Source organism: Chelonus insularis, unplaced genomic scaffold (assembly GCF_013357705.1).
Source record: "Chelonus insularis isolate UGA/USDA-ARS -01 unplaced genomic scaffold, ASM1335770v1 contig_324_pilon, whole genome shotgun sequence".
NCBI lineage: Eukaryota > Metazoa > Arthropoda > Insecta > Hymenoptera > Braconidae > Chelonus > Chelonus insularis.
The window spans coordinates 1,017,656-1,040,696 of record NW_023276494.1 but is presented as its reverse complement, the minus strand read 5'-3'; the positions used below and the strand labels follow the sequence as shown (position 1 = coordinate 1,040,696).

The 23,041-nt window shown below is 29.5% G+C and overlaps 8 protein-coding genes and 1 non-coding gene across 12 annotated transcripts; 5 read left to right on the top strand and 4 right to left on the bottom strand.

The window, feature by feature from the left end:
• Positions 1-567: 567 nt before the first annotated feature.
• Positions 568-3,200, top strand: Cda4 (chitin deacetylase Cda4). Its single transcript, XM_035081573.1, has 8 exons — positions 568-888; positions 1,154-1,269; positions 1,354-1,465; positions 1,569-1,696; positions 1,775-1,983; positions 2,053-2,595; positions 2,669-2,860; positions 2,986-3,200. Exons 1-8 carry the CDS (start codon positions 840-842, stop codon positions 3,086-3,088), a joined length of 1,452 nt encoding a protein of 483 aa, XP_034937464.1. The 5' UTR covers positions 568-839; the 3' UTR covers positions 3,089-3,200.
• On the bottom strand, positions 3,098-4,103 carry ND-B14.5B (NADH dehydrogenase (ubiquinone) B14.5 B subunit). The gene is made up of 3 exons (XM_035081574.1): positions 3,817-4,103; positions 3,535-3,678; positions 3,098-3,347 (listed from the first exon to the last, which is right to left on the bottom strand). Exons 1-3 carry the CDS (start codon positions 3,983-3,985, stop codon positions 3,298-3,300), a joined length of 363 nt encoding a protein of 120 aa, XP_034937465.1. The 5' UTR covers positions 3,986-4,103; the 3' UTR covers positions 3,098-3,297.
• A 297-nt stretch (positions 4,104-4,400) lies between these two features.
• LOC118065898 (mediator of RNA polymerase II transcription subunit 13) lies at positions 4,401-5,265 on the bottom strand. Its single transcript, XM_035081471.1, has 2 exons — positions 4,885-5,265; positions 4,401-4,721 (listed from the first exon to the last, which is right to left on the bottom strand). Exons 1-2 carry the CDS (start codon positions 5,110-5,112, stop codon positions 4,452-4,454), a joined length of 498 nt encoding a protein of 165 aa, XP_034937362.1. The 5' UTR covers positions 5,113-5,265; the 3' UTR covers positions 4,401-4,451.
• Positions 5,266-5,310: 45 nt separating this feature from the next.
• On the top strand, positions 5,311-7,493 carry Rpn10 (regulatory particle non-ATPase 10). The gene is made up of 6 exons (XM_035081469.1): positions 5,311-5,487; positions 5,909-6,049; positions 6,111-6,222; positions 6,302-6,676; positions 6,771-7,050; positions 7,124-7,493. Exons 1-6 carry the CDS (start codon positions 5,462-5,464, stop codon positions 7,333-7,335), a joined length of 1,146 nt encoding a protein of 381 aa, XP_034937360.1. The 5' UTR covers positions 5,311-5,461; the 3' UTR covers positions 7,336-7,493.
• Positions 7,494-7,647: 154 nt separating this feature from the next.
• On the top strand, positions 7,648-9,878 carry temp (protein prenyltransferase alpha subunit repeat-containing protein tempura). Of its 2 annotated transcripts, none has more exons than XM_035081468.1 (3): positions 7,648-7,825; positions 8,263-8,453; positions 8,529-9,878. In XM_035081468.1, the coding sequence occupies exons 2-3, from the start codon at positions 8,377-8,379 to the stop codon at positions 9,718-9,720; spliced, it is 1,269 nt and encodes a 422-aa protein (XP_034937359.1). In that variant the 5' UTR covers positions 7,648-7,825; positions 8,263-8,376; the 3' UTR covers positions 9,721-9,878. The 2 variants fall into 2 exon arrangements, with proteins under 2 accessions (XP_034937359.1, XP_034937358.1); XM_035081467.1 differs by having other exon boundaries at positions 8,229-8,453.
• A 437-nt stretch (positions 9,879-10,315) lies between these two features.
• On the top strand, positions 10,316-14,892 carry Vps8 (vacuolar protein sorting 8). Its single transcript, XM_035081534.1, has 3 exons — positions 10,316-10,579; positions 10,740-14,248; positions 14,551-14,892. Exons 1-3 carry the CDS (start codon positions 10,499-10,501, stop codon positions 14,864-14,866), a joined length of 3,906 nt encoding a protein of 1,301 aa, XP_034937425.1. The 5' UTR covers positions 10,316-10,498; the 3' UTR covers positions 14,867-14,892.
• Positions 14,893-15,121: 229 nt separating this feature from the next.
• On the bottom strand, positions 15,122-16,120 carry LOC118065878 (uncharacterized). The gene is made up of 3 exons (XM_035081437.1): positions 16,037-16,120; positions 15,768-15,980; positions 15,122-15,653 (listed from the first exon to the last, which is right to left on the bottom strand). The coding sequence occupies exons 1-3, from the start codon at positions 16,118-16,120 to the stop codon at positions 15,150-15,152; spliced, it is 801 nt and encodes a 266-aa protein (XP_034937328.1). The 3' UTR covers positions 15,122-15,149.
• A 147-nt stretch (positions 16,121-16,267) lies between these two features.
• Positions 16,268-22,467, bottom strand: scny (scrawny). 3 transcript variants are annotated; one of them, XM_035081531.1, is made up of 6 exons: positions 22,035-22,467; positions 21,301-21,839; positions 20,990-21,094; positions 19,392-20,919; positions 19,001-19,140; positions 16,268-18,055 (listed from the first exon to the last, which is right to left on the bottom strand). In XM_035081531.1, exons 2-6 carry the CDS (start codon positions 21,800-21,802, stop codon positions 17,733-17,735), a joined length of 2,598 nt encoding a protein of 865 aa, XP_034937422.1. In that variant the 5' UTR covers positions 21,803-21,839; positions 22,035-22,467; the 3' UTR covers positions 16,268-17,732. The 3 variants fall into 3 exon arrangements, with proteins under 3 accessions (XP_034937422.1, XP_034937423.1, XP_034937424.1); XM_035081532.1 differs by having other exon boundaries at positions 22,295-22,467; XM_035081533.1 differs by having other exon boundaries at positions 22,408-22,466.
• A 305-nt stretch (positions 22,468-22,772) lies between these two features.
• On the top strand, positions 22,773-22,844 carry TRNAQ-UUG (transfer RNA glutamine (anticodon UUG)). Its single transcript has one exon. It is a non-coding gene; the product is annotated as a tRNA-Gln (tRNA).
• Positions 22,845-23,041: the final 197 nt, after the last annotated feature.

Below are 23,041 nucleotides of genomic sequence, written 5' to 3'. Positions count from 1 at the left end.
ATTAAAACTATATAATACTAAAACTAGATGTTAAATATCAAATTGAAATATTAGTAAAAGATAAAACCTCTCTTAAATATTAACGTCAGCATCATAATATGTGCTAATGATGGCTGTAACCAAAATATTTAACAAAAAATTAAAGCAAATACTCAGTAACGAGTTGTAATAAAGATGATTCGACGTGAATACATAATAAATAATGTTTTCTAAACTTTCACTTAAAATTTCTTGATAAGTCCAAGATATTTATACTTCTCCTAATATTTTTTTCTTAAAGTTTAGTTCACATCGAAAAGCTTTAAATGTTACAATCAATGCAAACATTGTAATATTATTTTATAACAAAATAAAATATTATATTTTATAACTTATTTAAAATATTATATTATAAGAATAAATTTGAAATATTAAATTGTAACTGTGGGAAATGATTAAAATACATCTATAATAAGTATACAAAATTGAAGAATGGTTAAATGATAAAATAAAAAATTTATCAAGCATTCACAAACGAACCTTTTTCTTTCTTATACGTAGCGGCTCGCAGTTAGTATGTCTGACAGATAGAAAGTAGACAACGAACAAGCGATGCCTTTCGATGTTGACTCTTCCAACAAAGTAGTAGTAATAAAATCTTAGTCGGAGTAGAAGTTATGTTCTAGTACTCAATTTATAAAAAAAGTAAAAATTGCATTTTTAATATTGTGAAATACAATTTTTAGTATATTAGGATTAAATAACTTTCGAAAATTCCTTTAAATTAGTTGAATATATGTAAATTAATCAATTTATATTACATTCTTTGAATTAAATCAGTTCATACTTTACACGTAGTAATGAAAATACATCGAATAATATTTTTATTCTTTATAACGGTTTTTTCTGGTAAGAAATAACATTTTTATATTTCTTTTATATTCAGTTATAATTATGTTAAATAATGACTTTCTAAATAACGATTATTCTTAATTTAATGATGCAATTTTTGTTAATGCAATAAGTTTTTTTCCGGATAAAAAGAGTTTTAATATATTTTATAAAATTAAATAATATTTTCTACCATTTTTTTTTCCATATGCGAGAATATTTTTACTGTATCATAATATAGAATATGTATATACCTTTTCTTAAAATATCAATTCATTTATAGTTAGTGGACAAAAGAATAAAAAAGAAGATGAAAAGAAAGATGAAGAATTCAAATGTCCTGAAGAACAAGGCAATGGAAACTTTGCTGATCCAGCCACATGTAGAAGATTTTATCAAGTAAGTTATTTAACAATTATTATTATACTTATAAATCATCATTATACAACAATAGAAATTTTAATTAATTATACGTTTTCAAAGTGTGTAGATGGATATCCTTATTTAAACAGATGTCCATCAGGATTGCATTTTGATGACATAAGTAAATTTTGTACATTTAGAAGTGAAGCAAGGTGTGGACCTATACCTACAAGTAAGTCAATTTGAACTATAAATTTATAGGAAAAATATTATAAATATTTAGAAGTAATTAAAAATATTTTCGTTTTACTATGTAGACATTGTTTGATTTACAGCTCCTTCTCCAGTGACAGAGCCATCAACAGATACAGCTACTAAATGTAATCAAACTGAATGTCATTTACCTGAATGCTTTTGTTCTCGTGATGGAACGATTATTCCTGGACGACTTGATCCAAAGGACGTTAGTAAATGAAATATGTCAAGATTAATATTTATACGAAATGTTTATCAAAATAATTTTTAATTGTTTACTTATTAGGTTCCTCAAATGATTATAATGACTTTCGATGGTGCAATTAATCACAATAATTTCGATCATTATCAAAAAATTTTCAATGATAATAATCGCTTAAATCCTAATAAATGTCCTCTCAAAGGAACATTTTTTATTTCTCACGAATATTGTAACTATAATATGGTACAAAGCCTTGCTCATGATGGTCATGAAATAGCAACTGAAACTATATCGTAAGTGAAAATTATTTATTTATTAATAAATATTTAAATATCTAAAAAAAATTGTCACTTTTGCTTCAGATTACAAAAAGGTCTTGAAGACAAAGGTTATGAAGAATGGGTAGGCGAAATGATAGGAATGAGAGAAATCTTGAAACATTTTGCTAATATCAGTATGAATGAAGTTAATGGAATGCGAGCTCCTTATCTTAAACCTGGTCGTAATGCACAATATCAAGTTATGGAGGACTTTGGTTATATTTATGACAGCAGCATTGGTGTGGCTCCTTCAAAAGTACCCATATGGCCATATACTCTCGACTATAAAATTCCTCATGACTGTAAAGTTGGTACTTGTCCAACAAAGTCATTTCCAGGAATTTGGGAACTACCTCTAAATGCTCATTATGTAGAAAGTTACGAAGGAGGACATTGTCCTTATTTAGATCAATGTGTTCTTCATAATCATAACCCAAAAGAAGTTTTCGAATGGCTGAAAGAAGATTTTAATCGATATTATTTAACGAATCGTGCTCCATATATGATGCCTTTTCATACTAATTGGTTCCAAATTAAAGAATTAGAAAGAGGTCTAGCAAAATTCTTAGATTGGGCTGTAACATTGTACGCTTTATTCTTGTCTTTTGGAGTTGATAAGTTTTATGAATTAATGATAGAAAATATTTTCTTATTTCAGACATGATGTATACTTTGTAACAGCTACACAAGCATTAAGATGGATAACTGATCCTACACCACTGAAAGCTTTGAATACTTTTAGAGGCTGGGACTGTAATAGAGTTGAAAATGATCCAGGTCCACCTTGCCTTAATCCTAATAAATGTGCTCTTAGTTTTAAACCTCCTGAGTTGAATTTTACGACAACGCGGTAATGATTTATTTGATTAATTTATTTTAGATTATGTTTTATTAATCGAAAGAAATCGATTGTAAAAAATTGTACTTGAATGTACTTAGGTATAATATTGATATTAATGATAATAATATTTTCAGTTACCTGGAAACATGCATAGAATGTCCTAACAAGTACCCTTGGATAGGAGACGCAAAAGGGTCAGGTCTGAACAATGATAATTATAATCCAGAAGTCAAGTAAAGCAACTTCTTTAATTAAGTCGATGTATATAAACATCAATATTTAATGTACCATATTATAACAATATAAATGAACTAGCGCAATCTGAGAATATATGTACACTCACTAATAATATTTACGATTGTAAACCTTTTTTAAGATTTTGTTATACAATAATGCGTTAATAAAAAAATTCCAATGTTCTACTTATCATTTAAATTTAACTGCATTTAGCGTACTGGATCCCAAGGCAAGAAAAGATCTGCATACTTTTTACGTTCTGTAAAACAATAGATCATATTAAATAATGAAAACATACTTATAATAAAAAATAAACTCTAACACTTATTATAAAAAATAAAATATAAATTATGATTGATTCACGTGAATAACAACTAAAATAATTACGTTTTGTTGTAATTATTTAAAAAAATAAAATTTCATAAAAAAGTTTTATATCAACTAACCGGGTGGAGGAAAATCTTCTGGATGTAATGTAATATAATGTCGCATTTTAGCATCCCTAGTAGCCAAAATATCAACTTCACGTGCTTTGAGATATGCACCCACTAGTCCTCCTACTATTCCGAAAATTATGATGTTCTGTATTCCTAAATTTGTGTATGACAAAATACATTAATGTAATGATGATAGAGATATGCCTATTATCAATGAGAATCATATAAATTTTTTTGATCAGTGCAACAAAGATCTAAAGTGATATAATAACATTAAAGTATAAAAAATACCAGCTGATAATGGTCTTTTGTAAAGATAATTAGCCAATGCAGGTGCACTTGCTCCAGTTAATGTACATAATCCTACATGAAAATATTTCGTTACAATATTTTCTTCAAGATCCGGCTCACGTTCAAGAAGTTTTAAAGCCCAAGAAATATCATGTTCAGAATTAGTCATGATTAACTAAAAAAAAGATTTAATTTAGTTGGAAAAAAATTTCAATGATTATGTATGAGCCAATGTAATAAATTTTATTCAATTTTCACTATGTCAATGTACTACGGATTGATGAAAAAGGTTATGTTTTCATCACATTTAAAATCTTACCAATAGGTAGCGTTGAAGCATCAACTTCAAAAGGCGGGAAAGAATGAATGAATCTTTTAAGAAAGTAATAATTTCACCAAAAAATTAAATACAAATTCACTCTTACAAAATAAATTATTTTTAAATAATTTTATTGTCGATAAAATGAGCTTAAAAGACATTAGTTTAATTCTTAATAAGTATAATTACAAATTGTAAATTTAATAATATTATCTTGCATACTAACAAAAACAAACTCAATCCAAGATCAAAAAATTAAAATAACTTTTCAAAAATATCAATGATTTATTATTTCCTAATATTACATAATTAAAATTTAATCCTCTTGTTTAGTTTTGATTTCTTTAATCCTATTAATAAGTCGATTTTTCCATTCATCTTCTGAAACCACAGTAGCCCATGTCGGAATTGCTGTTGTTGGTAGAGAAAATTTTGACATAATTAACATGACTTGATTTATTTTATTTGTGTCTAAATCAATTGATGATCTATTAGACATTGGTGTTCGAATTTGAGATGTTTCTAAATTTGGATGAAGATGAGAAAACAATCTGGTTGAATTTATATGACCGCTCATTTCATCTATCTAAAAATTATATATGTATTTATTCGTTCAGATACAAATTAACAGTTTCAATTAAATGCAATAAAATGAAAAATATTATTATATTATATCATAATTTCATACTATACATTGAAGAAGTGATGGTTTATAAAAATATAAATTTAATTGGATGTAGTGAACAAACCTCTTTGTCACTGTTGCTGTTCATATCATCATCGTCATCGTTATTACTGTCATCACTATTATCATTGTCTGCTATTGATTCCGAAAGTGGTACATATCCCATCATCATAGATTCCATGTTATCATTTTCACTCATCGCATTGTCTTCAATTAAATCATCGAACCTTAAGATCAAAGAAGCTTCAGTATTTTGTTCAATTCCTTCAGGATGAACTGGTTCTGGTGACATTGTTGCAAATTTTTTTTACAATGACGTTTTAAGTTGACGTTTATTTAATATTTAGTTGAAATAAAAAGGAAAATCAACAAAAAAAATATCCAACCACTATTCAATGTATAGTTTTACTGGCAAAAAATATGTCTTGAAACTACTTTGGCGAAAATAGCCATGTTTCAATAAGACTTTGCAATTTCATATTAATTTAACTTTACCAACCATGTTTCAGCAACACATTTGACGTTGTTACGTCTGACTTCATTTTGAAGATCATGCGCGATTCACCGTAGTCTAAAGGGGATATGAATTGCAGTTTGACTGTAGAATCGGACTAAATCGTCAGAATCTAACAAAATCCAAGATGGTGCTGGAAAGTACAATGATTTGGTAAAATACATTTTATTTATTTATAACTTTCCTCTTTTATTTGTAATTTTTTTAGATTCACAAAAATTTACTAATAAAATTTATATTTTCATTATTATTATTAAATGATATAGTCTTCATTGAGAACTAAATCAAATTAACCATAATTCAATAACACAGATATCCTTCTATTTACATTTTATTATTTTATAAAGAAATCATGTATCTTTCTATTTAATTTTCTTTTCAAACATAATTCTTGACATTAATTAATATTACGAATTATAATAAAAGTTACATTTAAAACAGCTTTTTCTCTTGAAAAATTTAGTGTACGTTTTTGGGTACAAACATAAAAGGGAAGCTGAATAAGAACACATCTTAACCTGTATTCTTTAAATTTTTCAAGTTTACTATTGTTTAATTAAATAATTGATTTCAGTGTGGACAATAGTGATTATATGAGAAATGGCGATTTTCTTCCAACAAGACTTCAAGCTCAGCTAGATGCAGTCAACTTAGTATGTCACTCCAAAACTCGTTCCAACGCGGAAAATAATGTTGGATTAATTACACTTGCAAAGTAAGTATATTAAATAAATTATCTGAAAAAATTGATATAATTATTTTGTTTAATTTTACAGTGTCGAAGTATTAGCCACGTTAACAAGTGATGTTGGACGTATTCTATCAAAGTTGCATCAAGTACAACCAAATGGTAATCTTAATTTAATAACTGGCATCAGAATTGCACACGTAAGTATATTTTATTCATATACTTGACGCTTTTTACCAATTAAAATTTTTGGTGAAATAAATTTGAATTTTTTTACAGTTAGCACTTAAACATCGACAAGGAAAAAATCATAAAATGCGAATTGTAGCATTTGTTGGAAGTCCTATTTTGTTAGATGATAAAGAGCTTGTAAAATTGGCCAAACGATTGAAGAAGGAGAAAGTCAATGTTGATATTATTAGTTTCGGTGAAGAAGCCATTAACAATGATATTTTAACAGCATTTGTGAATGCGTTAAATGGCAAAGATGGAACAGGAAGTCATTTAGTAACTGTGCCTCCTGGTCCTCATTTGTCTGATGCTTTGATTTCATCACCAATTATCCAAGGTGAAGATGGCATGGGTGGAACAGGAATGAGCGGTACTGCTTTTGAATTTGGCGTTGATCCCAATGAAGATCCAGAGTTAGCACTGGTATGATAAAAAAATTTTATTATTCTGTAAAATGTCGTTTGATTATCTTAAAAACTATTATTAAGAGATTAAATAAATTTGGAATGAATTGTAGGCTTTAAGAGTTTCTATGGAAGAACAACGTCAACGGCAAGAAGATGAAGCTCGTCGTGCTCAAATTCGAGACTCTGCATCAACGCAATCTGAAACCGTCAAGGAAGCACCAAATGATGAAGTTATGCTGAAACGTGCATTAGCTATGTCTCTTGAAGGTTCAGAGGAAGCTGCTAAACCGGCCAATTCTGGTTCAAATTCAAGTAATGCTCCAGATTTTGCTCATATGACAGAAGAAGAGCAAATTGCTTTTGCAATGCAAATGTCTATGCAAGATCAACGTAAGTAAATTTGTATTTATGTAAATTTGTATTGTTTTTGTATTTATTAAATAATTGCATTTAATATTTGCAGAAGATTTTGAACCACAAAAAGAAGAAGCTATGGAAGTAGAAGATGATTATGTTGCTGTCATGTCAGATCCTACATTTTTACAAACGGTTCTGGAAAGCCTTCCTGGTGTTGATCCTCAATCAGAAGCAGTGCGACAGGCAGTTAATTCTCTACAGCAAAGTAAGGATAAGTCTCAGGAAAAAGACAAGGATAAAGATAAAGATAAAAATTAAATTTTAAATTGGTAAAAATTACATATACTGCTTCAATAATCGTTTACTGATTTTTACTGATATAGTTATTTAATAATTCTTGAATATGCAGAATGTATGTCCATTGTACTAACGATGAAAAAATTTATTAAAAATAAAAAAAATTTTTATTTCATTAAGAAACAAAATTAGAATCTCTTTAAATATTCTTTTTTCCATTCCATCTTTAATGTAGGTAAATCAATGATTTAGTTCAACAAAATATATGAAATTTTAGTAATAAAAAATATTTTCTCCCTAAAGTTACCTTAACGCGAATTTTTACTTCTCATGTGCTACATACTTATGACATGAAAAAGAGTTTAGAGTAAAAACATTGTAGTGATGTGTTAGAGTCCATGCTTAACCTATCCGAAACTCTCTTCTTCTTGTCTGACTATACTATATGTTATTCTAAACAAAAAATATGGCAAACCAGAGCAGACATCAGAAATTATCAGACAAGAGATAGGTATTTATTATAACATTTATCGTTTATTACACCATATAATTTATATTTCAAATCATTGATTATCATTATTATTGTTATAATGATGACATATAGTGAATTAAAATAAGTTCATTTTAGAATGTTCATCCACGATATATAACTCTAACACATGTCAAAATTTTGGCAATAACTCCAAAAGAAAGCAACTTTTTTTTTAACTTATGAGTTTTGATTATTATGATATTCTTTAATTTATTTATTTTTGTACGATTTTTACCAATATCTACTAATCAATTAAACAATTATTATTATAAATTATTTATTTATTTTCATTATTTGAAGCATACGTGTTTTAGGTTAGATTTGGAAAATTATATACAATTATTTAAAAAAAAAATATAATCTATATAAACTTATGTTTCAGTCTATAAAAAAGTCAGCACATGCTTGTTTTACAGAAAAGCCAAGTGAATTCATAATTAATTGAGAGTACAAGGAAGTGGTACTTAGTATGTCGTTGATTTAACGAGACAGTAAATAAATTCAATACATAAAACAAAATTGGCTTTGCAATGCAAGAAGATTTTTTTCCAGCTGCTGAAAAAATACTCTTTGATATTGAAAATATTCTAAAGAAAAATGAATGTTTGTAAGTTTTTATCAATTGTTTGAACTGAAAATTCTTTTATAATTAAAAATTATATTAACGTATTTTTTATCTCAGACAAAGTTTTGAAATAGTTTTTGCCAACGATCATGGAAATAAATCTCCTGTATACCATGAAAATAACAATCTTGGGCTTGCTTCATGGTGTGTTCACCCTCTCTACTGTTATGTTTATACTCATTTGATGGAACTCCGACGAAATAAACTTCGGCGTGAAGATCCAGAAATAGTAGCACGATGGTTACTTGGTGTACTTCTTCTCAATCCTGATGCTAATACTTTTTGGAATATGAGAAAAGAGCTAGTCCGCAATGAACGTCTTGATATTGAACAAGAGCTCCGTTTTACAAAACTCGTACTCTATCGTAATACAAAATGTTTTGAAGCATTTTCTTACCGACGATTACTTATAAATTTATTACTTAATCAAGAACATTCACATGCTAATATTGAATTATTATTGCAAGAAGAAATAAATGTTGCAACTACTTCTGCCGATCGATATTCAAATAATTATCACGCTTGGAACCATCGGCAATATATAGTATTAACTTATAAAACTGCAATACCTGAAAATTTCCATCAGTTTCTTATATCTGAATGGGCATCGTCTGAAAAATGGTGCAGGCAGCATATATCTGATTATGGAGGGCTTTCTTACAGACAATTTTTACTTAAAAGATTCCTTTTTGATACAGAATCAAGTGAGTCAAATATTTTTCTAACATCTGATCATTTGATTCAACGTTCAGAGATAATTTCTACATACATTAAGGAAGAATTACAAAAGTATAATGATATTTCTTGTTCATACAAAAATTTGAATCATAAAACTGTAGATATGCTTCATGGAAAAACTTCAAATAATAAAGATGAAGTTCATTATGAACGAGTTATTGTTGCATTATCTTATTGGATAGAAGATAGTATTTTTAATCAAAATCTCATCAGTTCATTTCCTGGACATGAATCACTCTGGTATCACCGTAGGTTTTTAGCATATTGTTTAAGGTCTCTCATACTTTCATATAATAATTATTCATGCTACAAGTCGAAATTTTTTGAACCATCAAATTATATATACTCTAAAAAAGATATTGAAAATCTTGATAATTCTAAAAGTTTACTTGAAAGTGCTTTTAAAAGCCAAAATATAGAATTATTAAAATTTGCTAAACTTAATGATTACCAAAACAGTTTGGCCAATAATTTTGAAAAATTTTTATCAACTATAAATCTAACGGTATAGAAAAAAAAATTATTCTGGCTCTAGTTCTTTTATTGCTTAATTACTATATGGAATTATCAATTAGTAAATATTTTGTTAATTTATCCAAAATATGTATGAAATTAATTTGCATTACAACAGTGATTAAATATCGTAGTGTTAAGTTATAACAGCCTCGTATTTATGTGTTAACAATAATGAAGATATATTTTAATAACATACATTTATGATGAAAATTTTTTTTCGATTATTGCTGCCATTGTTAATAAAAATGTTCATAGTAAAATAAGTATTTTTTTTTCTTTGAAATGATTAATTTTGTAATTTTTTTTTTTAATATTACTTTAAAGATATATATATATATATATATATATATATATATATATATATGATAATTATTAAGAGAATTATTAGTAAAATGAAAATAAAAAGTTTTAATTAGATACACATCAACATGCATATGAGTACATTTTTTTACAATTTGAATTGCTCAATACCACTCCTAGCTCCATCTTTAATTATCATAAACAAAATGGCGTATTTCAAACACAATAAAATAATTAAATTGACACCTTGTTTCATGAAATTATGATTTTTTATCAAATCTATTAAATATGTACAACTAAAAAAAAATACAATCATAAATAAAATGTTGTAAATATCGTTCTCTTAATTTATAAAACGTATAGAAAATATGGCTTAAATAAATACTTACTAAAGCAAGTTAATATGATAATATACTGATAAGATATTGTTTAGTTGTCATGTATCAGCTGTAGAATGACAGGTAGAATTAAAAATGGCTGAGAATGGATTTGAGTCTAATGTCGGATCTCAAGAGAATCTCGCCACTGAGGCAATCAGCCTTGACATTGAAGAGGTACAAAATCATATTCGCTCCAACCTAAAAAACCATCCATTTTCCATGCCTATTTCATAATTCCAATCAAAATAAATAATCGTCCACTTAAGGTTATTTTTGAACATTATTCAACAATAAACTTTTGCTCCTTTCATGATAATAGTTTTATTTATTGCAGCTGGATGATGCTGAGTATGCAATACCAGCAGTGGACAAACTTCCCACCTTAGAAAGCATTCTAACAGAACCAGATTGTGGATCTCTTTCAGGAACAGAGTTAGATATTTATCAAGCATCAACAGACGCCGTTGATGGTAGTGAAACCACTAGTGTTGGTAGTTTGTTATCGTTAAATTCTTTAAATAAGCCATTAACTCGAAATCCTGAACTTTCATTATCTGGAGTAATACTAAAACATGCAATAATGCGAGGAATCACATCGCAAATTAAATCAGCAAGTGAGAAGGTAAATGCCGGTCTTGCTAGTGCTATTGCGGCAGGAGGAGATATGTTAGTAATAGGAACTAGTCATGGATTATTATTGACATTTGATTCGAAACAAACTTTGAGATGGTGTAATCAAGAAGCTAGACATCAAGGATCAGTGTCAGCATTAGGATTTAATTATGATGGAACAAGATTATTAGCAGGATTTGCAAGAGGACATATTTTAATGATTGATAGTTCAAATGGAAAAGTTTTAAGAACATTAACTGAGGTTCATCCACCAGGAACAGCTGTTTTACATGTTAAATTTACAGATTTACCAACTTTGGCATTATGTAGTGATAGTGGAGGCTCAGTATTTGAACTTAATTTCACTAGAGTAATGGGAGTAAGAGGCTGTGACAGCAAATGTCTTTTTAGTGGTTCAAGGGGTGAAGTTTGTACAATGGAGCCATTACTTTTAAATAATTTACCTCGGCATCCTTTAAAAAATTACGTTTTGATAGCTCTTGCAACATTATCTAAAGTTTTAGTTGTCTGTATTAGACCTAGAATGCGTGTCGTGCTCACCCATCCTTTAACAGGACCAACCACAGCACCTCCACAAGTTTCTTGGCAGTTAGTAGTAATTCAGGCCCCTGATGCATCAAGAGTCATTGATCCAGTTTTAGCTCTAGCAAGAGATACAACAGTGCATTTCTATCAAGTATGTTCAGAAGCAGGATCACGAGTTAGATTATCTCCATTAAGGAGAATGACATTATCTTACACTATCAGCAATCTCAAATGGTTTAATACTAGATCTTTGGCAGTGTTAGATACTCATGAAAGACTGCATTTGATTGATGTAAGAACTCAAGAAGACTTAGAGACAATTGATATGAGTCCAGTAGGAATTTCATATGCATCCAGTCACTTTAAAGGGCTTTCTACTGGAGGAAATGTCTCCAAAGCAATGGCTTTAGCTGGAGAACGTGCTTGTTATAATACAGTAATCACTTATGGTCATCAACTTCTTCTTTTGGGTACACGAAGGCTCCATGTTGTATTTATTAGAACTTGGTCTGAGCGTTTAAGATATCTAACTTTACAAAAACGCTTTCCAGAAGCTCTTGCACTAGGACTTTCATTTTATCAAGATAAAGGAAAAGCTGTAGTTGGCTTAAGTGGGTTAAAAAAAGTGCGTAAAAGAATGACATTTATTAAAACTAGTGAAGTTCTTATGCAGTACATGCAGGAGTTAGTACGAACTTCGGATAGTTTTACTGAAAGTGAAATTATTTCAACGTGTGTTGATTATGCAGTACAATTAGAAAATACTCATTTATTATTTGGGCCACTTTGGGACCTCGTTTCAGAGACTCCAGTATTAAAAGCATGTTATTTACGTGCACTTGAAGGACCTCTACTTGATGGAAGTCTTCCACCTCGGTTACCACCGCTGATAGCTCAACAATTAGTTACTTTATATGATAAGGAAGAAAGAATGGAAGCTTTACAGACTATAGTAGTACTCCTTGATGTCGACTGTTTAGACATGCACCAAGTAACAACAGTCTGTCGATCGAAATGTCTATGGGAAGCTTTAATTCATCTTCAAACTTCTGCTCTTAGTGATTATACTGCTCCTATTCATCAACTAATACCAGTTTTACAGATTGCTTTAATAAATAATAAAGATACTCTTCCTAGAGACTGTATAAGACTTGGAAATGCTCTTCTAGTTTATACCAGTTGTTGCTTAGCTGGCAGAGGTTTTCCGAGAGGAGAATTACCTGAAGGACAGCCACAACGAGCTAAAGCTGAAGTTCTTCGTGCACTTCTTTCTCAACATTCCAGTCTTGCAGCGGATAATGAGAGACAGTATCCATACCTTAGAACTCTTTTACGTTTTGATGCTCGTGGCTTTCTAGATGTGATAGCTATGGCATTTGAAGAACCTGAATTTAAAACTGAAATGGGTTTTCGTCAGCGACAGAGAATTGTTGACATTTTACTTACTATTGTTATGACTTCAACTCCAGTAAGTCCTGAAAGTCCTGATTACCTGGAAATTAATCAGAAAGCTGCAGTATTAGTATTTACTGCCAATGAAGTTGCCGGGGGAACTGTTAGTCTTGAAACAAGTGCTTTAAATAAACTTGTGGAAATACTCTGCTTTGAAAGTATAGCGACTATTACACGAGATCAAAGATTGGAACGAGAAAATGCGATTCTTCAATTACTCAATGCAAAAAAATTAAGTGGAATCACGGATAATACACTTTTAAATCTTACTCAACGAGTAAATTTTCTAAAAATTGCTGAAGTTATTTATACTGCTCGTGATGATTGGATTTCCGTTTGTAGATGTATTGTTTCTGATGTCTATAGACAGCATGAAGTTTGGCCTTGGTTAGATCAGCTTTCATCTGTTGCATTTAGTTCAGTTATATGTGCACATGCGGCTACCTTGATAGCAATTGATGCTGATAGAATAGCTACTTTTATAGCACGGAGATGTCCGGGAAAACTCAATGCTATCCTTCAAAGACTGAATGATAATCCGAGCCTCGAATATGCACTGTTATCAGCACTTTACTACATTAACCAGTTTAAGGAAGATGAAGATATAAAATTGGAGCTGACTGTACAACATTTGGAGAGATTTTTAGTTCTGATGTGTCGGTATGAACCTGAGAGAGTTGTAAATCATATGAATGGTTCTCATGGATGTCGGCTCGATGAAGCTTTAAATATTGTTAGAGAAGCGAAGCATGAAGAAGCTGAAGCGTTGATGCTGGAAAAAATGGGCAATTATCAGGAAGCTTTTGATTTATTATTAAATAATTTAAAGAAACAATTAGCAATTTATTATGAACAAGATATTCCTGATGATGAAATAGTTTATGCTACCATACAAATTTCAAGATTGTGCCGAAGGTCTGCAGGAAATTTAGATTGGATGCCTCTTGTAGTAACCGCCCTTCAACCGCATGCAAATGATAGTAGCCAAAAAGTTGAAAGACTTCGTGGAAAATTACTCAAAGTCGTTCTTGAAGCCCTCAGTGGTACCACTGCTTTGTCTGTGGTTTTGGAAAGAATTTTGAAACATCCGTTGGCTACCTCCGGTACTATCGGCGATATAAGACAACTTTTGACTGGTGTTTTGACTCATTCTAGATATGAACAAGTTTTAGTGGAAACTACTGCCAGATTAGTAAGTTTGGAGCTTCATCAGACACTTAAAAAAAATCTCAGGTAATTAATCAAAATTAATATAATTTTATTTTAATAAATATTATTTAATGTATAGCTAAATAATATTTATCAAATTTAATATGATAGTAGAAGCAGAAATAATTTTATCATATATGATACATGATAGGAATGAAGCTGATAACAATGATTGAGTTTAACTGCTCCAAAAATGGAAAAAAAATTTTTTAAATATAATTTAATTAAATATTGAATAATTTTTTAATTAAAACCACGATATTATATTACAAGAAAAAATTATTTCAATAAAATTGATATTAAAACTTGATTTAAATCATTTTTAGGGATGCAGGAAGAGCATGTGCCAGTAATTCTAGTATTTGTCCAGTTTGTCGGCGAATTTTAATTCAATGCACTGATTACACCGTTTTCTTCGATTGTGGTCATGGATTTCATTCTCAATGCCTGGGAGAAACTAAACGTTGTTATAAATGTCTGAATGAAAAAGGATGGGCCCCGGTTGCAACAAATTATGAGTTACCGCAACCAAGACCACCAGAAAAACCACAAATCATTCCTCCAGAATTTATGCGTCGTCGTGATCTTACACTAAAACTAGGTGCTCCAACAGTGCTCCCGAATCTCGAGGGTATTTTTTAAAATCTAGTCCTCGTTAAAAAATGACATTCATTAAGATATTTCTAGATATTCAAAAAAGAAAAGAGAAGAAAAATAATACTGCAGGTATTTGTATAATAATTATTTGTAAATTTTGAAGACTATTAAATTGTGTAACATATTATAAATTTATCAAAGGCTTATTATTAATTAACAATCGAATAACTAATGAATTTTAAATATAAAAAATTGATCATCTAAGGTTTGAGTGTCTTATTTACTAACGAATAAGCACATTTATATAAATAACTCAATTCAAAACTAATTAATGAAATAGCGGTAAATGGCGTAAACTTTTTAACTGTGTTCGACGATTGTTTCTTGTAATAAATACTGGCTTCCTAAGAGCATTCTCATTTAAAACTATTTTCGGATCAATTGTATCCCATCCAAGGAGTTCACCAGTTAACAGTTGAGAGACATATAAAAATGCTTTACATTCATTTCCATTGGAAGATAACAAATTGATATTATTTGCAAATTGATTTATGATTGAATCCAATTCTTCTAAGTGTTTAATCAATTTTGAAACCATCAAATACTGCTGGACCTTTTCGTCACAGCCTTCAAGAGTCTTTAATAGTTTTGTCAATTCATTAAAATACATGTACCCTTTTATTAAATAACTTTCATCATAAACCAATTCGCCAATTTTTAACGATACATTCATAGCAGAAACTTCTTTCTTTATTTTTGATAGTAGTCTTGTCAATGCTACTCCATAAACTGTTCGGCTGGCAACAAAAAATCCTGCATGTTCTTCACTTAACTAAAAGAATTTAAGTAACTGATATAATTAGCTGATAATTGTATTTTAGATTCAAATACAAAAACATATTTGAATGAATAAATGAAAAATTGTAGCGATTCTTAAACTTAATACCTTTTTGGTCATGAGATACCAAGATCGATGAATTTTTTCGACAAATTGAAGTGTTGCATTTTTCCTATCATTATCAAGTTTTTCAGCTATTCTAGATAAAGCTTCTAATTTACTTGATAAATGGCTTGTAATTTCTTTAACGTGATAAAAGTTTGACTCAAATTCGGATTCAATTAATACACAGTGACGAGCTTCAGTTTGTAAGATTCCTAACTAAATGATAAAACGTTTACAAAAGTTTTAAATCAAAGTGTATAAAAGTAACTTACGTTTTTTATTAATGATTCAATTAGACTTTCTTGATCAGCAATGATGATCACATCATCAAGATTATATTCAACTTCTTCCGTCATTTTTATCATAAGTCAAAGAAGCTATAGAATAGAATAAACTAGATCGAAACAAAAAAAAACAAAAGAAAGTGAATTGGAATACAATAAATGTGTAAAGGAAAGAGAGAAAAATAAAAATACCTTCATGTCAATTTTCATTTACGGATTTCTTTCTTTTTAATTTCATTCAAAAATTGCCAATTAATATTTGCATTAAATAATTAATAATTATCAGATATATGTATAAATGTCATTAAATATAAGATGCTTCAGCGAACCAATTGATGACTTTGCATTTAATAAATCTTATAATTTCTAATTGTTTACAGTTGTTATTCTATATTTTATTATTTCCACATTTTTATTTGGCTAGTATTTGTTTGCATGATTATTATTAAAACGAGGTAATATCATCATCTTTCTTATTACTATTCCTCGCATTAAAAATGATTGTAAAAAGGCGCGAGGATGGGAAATATGAGGACAAATCTTACAAGTATACGATCTCTTGAGGATATTCTAAATTTACTCAATTAATGATAATATTTATTTATATTTTAGTACTAACTAAAATAAAATAAAAAAAAAAAAAAAAATTATAACATTTTTCTCGTGTGTTTAATTACGCTTTTTTCTCATTATTTTGTGGATTTCGAGATATTTAATAGAAATACTTGATAATTAGATTAGATAACTACTTATAATTTTTGTAATTTACAATTACCGTATATTTAAGAATATTATTTTTTGCTCTTTTTAATGTTTTTACTCTTTTTTGTTTACGTGTACAATATATGTAATTAAATAACTTATAAATATATGTGTATGTTCGCGTAACAGTTGTTCACAAAAAAGGCAAAAAATATTTTAAAATTTCATCATGTTAATGATAATTTATACTATTATTCTTAATGAAAAAATAACAATTATGTTAAATATTTTCTAGTGAAATTAAATTTTTCTATGCGATTAGCTCAGTTCTTGTGTATAAGAATTTAATTATTTATATATATATATATGTATATTGATTGATTAAGGGGAATGAGTTTCCATATCATTAGTTTTGTAATTGAGGAAAAAGGATTGAACGAAGGACGGAAATCGACGTTCATCATCGCGTAAAATATAAAAACTTCGATATTGGAATTTTATTGAATATGTATTACATATCAAGTGTTTTTAATTGAAAAAGTAAACCAATAAATATATGTATATATATAATTATGACGGAGGAAAATTATGCTTATACATAAATACATTAAAAAAATAACCGCAGATAAAAGAAAAAATAATTATTATATGTAAAGAGTAATAGTAACTACTATAATAAGCATAACCACAATATTAATATTAATAATAATAATAATAATAATAATTTGTAATAATAATTGTAATAGTAAAAATTGGTAATTAATAATTATCAATAACATTAATAACATATGGAACTCTTTCCCCTATTATCTTATTCTCTCTCATTAGTTGTTTTTAATCACTAGAAGTATATCTAATGCTTGAAAAAATGCAACGAAAATTTGCTTGTATTATAATTATTAGCAACAATATTGCTTAACGCCTCGTGGCCATTTAATCTTCATTTTGTTGAATTTTTTTTTCGTTTATTTACTATTACTTCCTACCTATGATACCAATCATCACGATGATTGTAGTATCGGTATTGTTTATAATTTAAATGACGTGATCGGCCGTTGCTCGTATTATCGTATCGTCGATGATGTTTTCCTCTAGATCGACTCCAAGATTTTCCATTTTGATATTCCTGGAAGGAATTATATCCAGGATTTGAACGTCCTCCGTAGTTTCGATGATTTTTAATTTTCTTTATTCTACCTCGATCCATTTCTTCATCTTCAGGATTAAAGTGACGTTTACGTTCCTTCCTTCTTTCATCATCTACCTCACGATCCAGGTGTGCTCTGCTTCCATTCCAGTTAGTAACTGTTGAAAAAGATAAGAAAAAAATAAAAATAAAAAAATGAATGGTTTTTAGGTCCTTTACATGAATGCACAATAAAATATTTAGTCAATTTTTGCATGTTTTAATAGAGAAAACACTCTAAACATTCACACGAAAGCAGTGGTTTTTATCGCTATAATTTTTATTCAAATACATTTGAACTGAAAATATTTTAATTTTGAACACTCATAACTAATGAACAGCTCGTTATATTAAAGCATTAAAAATGAATTGTGTAATATTCCAAGAGTTATTGAATTAAAATTAATTAATAAAATGTAAAAATAATATCAAACATTTTATATTTTTCAAGATAGATTATAAAATTAAAAGGATAGAAAAGAATGTTTTTTTTAATAAAAAGTTGATCGAATAAGTTCAAGAATTACGAGTATTCAAAAAGAGCAACATAACTTTTGTTTTAGAGTTAATATTAATAAATTTTTAAATATCAATCAATAGATATTATCATTGTGAAATAAACACTCTAGTCGCATACAAAAGCAATATAGTATACTATATATTTTGAGATAAAGACGGAAGACCGTTATCATAAACATCCAGCACCAAAAAGCAAATCGATTTTTTAATTAAAGGTTTAAGATATTTTTATTAGGAAATCCAAACGCCTGAGACCTGTCTCTTCAGCGTGGAACTTGCATGCTTTTGATTTAAAGGCTTAGATTAAATCCTGATACTGATTCCTGATTTATGGGCAGCCAGTTTACGACAAGCATTACATCTTTGTGAAGAGGCGCTAATAATTTTAGAGCAGATCCCACGCTCTCTTGGATTAAATTGTCTTGAGAAGGAGATGGATTTTGAGGAAAGTGTAGTAGTAGGCGCAACATTAATGTTAGTAGAAGTAGTAATGGTGGTAGAAGTTGTTATAACACTTGGCTTCATCATTTTGTTGCTGTACTGACCCGAAGACGTTCCATAGCCTCGATGAGACATCTTGAAAAGTTGCGACACCGTGTCAGAGCGATTTGTTCCATTGAAATTACGTGGTGCTGCTGCACTTGGTGTTGAGCTTGAATTTATGTGATTGAATTTTTTCTCTTCCCTAAAAAAGAAAGAAAAGTTCAATTGAACGAAAAGTTTTTATTAGTTTTCTTGATTTTCTTATTGATAATTTATTATTATTATTATTATTATTATTATTATGTGTTCTTCAAATTCTCAAAAATCTTTCAACAAGTCTTACAATTATTAAAATAAAATTTAAAGTTATTTGTTAAATGAAATTTATGATTATAAATGATGATTTCTGGACAAAAAATACCAGTAAAAAATATCTGTAACAATAATACTAACTTGTTGTCTGTTACGGACCATCCATTTGGAGTAGCTGCAGAAGTTGGTGAAGGAACATCTTTTGACACTTCCCAACCATTCATACTACTAGTAGCTTTTGTAGAAACTTTATCCTCGGAATTACTAGTTTTTACTTTAATAGGATAATACCATTTATCTTTACCATTAGTTTCTTTACTATCAGATTTACTACTGCTTTCTGACTTTCCATTTTGATGTTTTTGACTTGGACTATTGGATGATCCATTTTGAGTGAGACTAGGACTTGGAGATTTTTGAGTTTGTATTTGATTTACCGGCTTAACAGATTTGATTTCTGACTTTGTAACTACAGGAGCTTTCGTAGTTTCTGTTGATTCTTTAGAAGATTTTAAAATGCCATTAGGTACTGTTGATGTTGATTTCGTCGAATTGGAAGAATTTAGATTAACATTATTTTTAGAGTTTGATGAATTTTCTTCTTCATCGCTTGAACCTTCATAAGGTACCAAACTATTTCCACTTAAAACTTTACTATTTTTTATATGCATGACAAGCCTAGGTTGACTTTTTTCCATTATTTTAGATGGTAGTTGAGGTCCGATAAAACCTGAAGTCTTCTGGGCTGTTTGAGGACTATTCGGAGATTTAGATCGAGGTAATTGTGGACCAATAAGCGTAGAATCAGTATCATGATTTTTCGATGAACCATTACATACTCCGTTTGAGGTAAGAAGCCCTGAAGTTGAAGGCTTTGGACTCGCTGGTTTTAACGATCCATTTGAAAGTGTCTTAACGCTAGTTAGTCCATTTAGCTTAGTTACTTGAGGACTTGGCAGTTGATTTTGAGATTGGGGCTCCATCTCGAAGATCATTATGTAAGCATTGGTACTCAATACACTAGAAAGATTGATCGGGCGGACACACGAGTCGTCAAATGAGTAATATTGACCTGATGAGACCTGAGCAACAGCTGTATAATGACCACAATTCACTGATGGTCCCATATGTGTTACTATTGACATCAGTTTGTAATTGAGCTTCCTTGGAGATTCACCAGGTTCTCTCCAAAGATACGGTCCCATGTCAACATTTTGTTTAAAACCTATATGACGAGAAATTTTACTTCCCAGAACACTAAAGCGTTTCAGTTGGACGCAAAGAACTTTCGGTGGTCTTTCCAAACTAAACTGCTTTGTTGCTGGAACTCTTCTTTTGCATGCTTCACATTTATAATCATTATTATCCAATTGTTCTCGACTAAAATAAGCTGTTAGTGCTTCATCTAATGAACCAGCTTTACGAATATCTACTAAAAGATCCTGAAAGTGTTGAAATGTTGTCGAAACGTGACGACATTGAAGACACTTAACTTCTGTGCGAATATAGCCGCCAAATATTTGATTAATTGGGGTTGTTTCTTTTGAATAATTATCTAACTTTGTTGCTTTATGACGATATAAATAAGCACGTTCCATACCCTCAAGTAAATAACGTAAAAATTCATGAGCATCTTCTTGTTGACCTGGTACCATTGTTCTACATATCGCTGAAATTACAAGTTATTAATAGTTTCATTAAACGACTTTAATTATTATTTGACTTTAAATAATACTTACATTTAAGTTTGTTATAAATATAAAACGGTTTAATTGCATTTCCAGATTTTTCGTGACTGAACTGAAGAGTTTTTGCCATTGCACACGTAAGGCACTCTCCTCCTCCTGCTAGAAACAATTCTCATTAAAAGTATCTATATTTTTAATTTAATACGTCTTGTGAAAAAATATAATAGAAAATTATCAAGTTTGCACCAGTAACACAATGATTGTTTTCTGATCAATCCTTTTATAAAATATAAAATTAATATATTGTATACACTTTAATCTTGTATAATTACTATAAGATGATAAAGTAAGCAAAAACATACCGTTTTGTTCACATTTAGTGTTGTGGTGAGTGTCAGATAATAACCAATTAACAAGAGCCGGTACATGAAAGAGTGCCTGGAGGGTACTGTTGAGGTAACATGTATTTCCAACATTGAACATACCAGCACCAACTGGAAATGTACCCTTCCATCCTAGGGTAACTTTGTGTGCTGGATAAAGTGTGACTTTTGGCTCGGGTAAAGTAGGACCAGTCATTTTGGAGTTGTCTAATTTTTTTCTACAAACTCCAGTTTCTTTAGCCTTCCCGTTTTCAGACTGATCAGAATTGGGAAGGCTTAGTACAATATATTTTGCTTTAAGATGATCCAAAACCGTTGATTGATATCCTTCAGCTTCTTCATATTGAATTTCTGTATCTAAAATTCTGGATACCCCACTGGTTAAAGCGATTGAAATATCCTCTGAGGACTTTGTTTGACCGACCTCTAAAGAGTGTCGGAGTGCTGCCGCGACCGGATCACAAACGCTCACAGCAGGCATCACTTTTTAGCTTTGTCTACTATTAAAATGCTAAAATCTGAAATTAATAAAATTAGTTATCTTAAAACTCTATTTAAAAAAGTTGTATAAATTATCAAAGCGTATTATTAATAATGAAGTTAATATTTTTAAAGTTTTTTTTCAAACAAAAATATTATTAAATAGATTATAAGTCCAAGAATGTATGGCACGAAGAACATGCGGCATCAAAACCATCAGTCACATTGTTTACCTCGAAATGCCCGCGATGACTGTGTTAAGCCATAAATCAGAGAAAAGAATATGAGCATCTGATGTGAAGTAATTTACATTTGATGCTTAAAAATTTCCATTGAAAAATTTACACTTTTAGTATTGATTGATACAAAAGTTCCACGATTATCCAACGTTTAACGACAGTAAGACCTCGATTGGGCGCGTGTCGGTCTCAACACACAGATCACTTCGTCGTTGCTTGAGCGGGAATTTCAGCCGTTAGTCAGCAACACTCACCTCTAATAACATTGGCATTTGTAAAAACGTTTTATAGTCTTTCACAGTCACATACGTTATCTTAAATATTCATAAACTACGTCTGACATTTTTAAAAAATAAATTTAGCCAACCTTACACAAAAACGAGGCTCACTGTTAGACCATGATGGCGGCCATCTTCATTATCCGGCGTTGCGACCGGACGCAGTCAAATCAACATCTATCGTTGAATCCCGCGCTTCAAACAATTTTCAAAGTTGCTCAAATTTTTGAAGGTTCGTATTTATGTTATAAATGGAATAATTAAAAATTATCTTTATATTTAATAATATTTTAATACTTGAAAAACATTTTATTTTTATTTATCAATCATTAGATATTATCAAATAACCATAAATAATCCATTATGATTTATTTTAATTGCGAACTTGATAAAGGAAGTAATGTTGAAATGAAAGAAAAAGTAACTACGATAATTGTGACTTTATTTTTCAACCGGTCCCATGGTGTAATGGTTAGCACTCTGGACTTTGAATCCAGCGATCCGAGTTCAAATCTCGGTGGGACCTAATACTTTTTTTTTTTTCGTTATGAAAAACGTTTTAATTTGTTACTGATAAAAAAATGACTTTCTAAATCGATAAATTTAAATTTGTTTATAAGAAATAAATTGAAAAAAAATTATTGATCTTCTTATGTTGCAGTTTTTTTTGACAAATACATACTTTATCGACAGTCAGTAAAATACCTACAGATGATTTTTTAT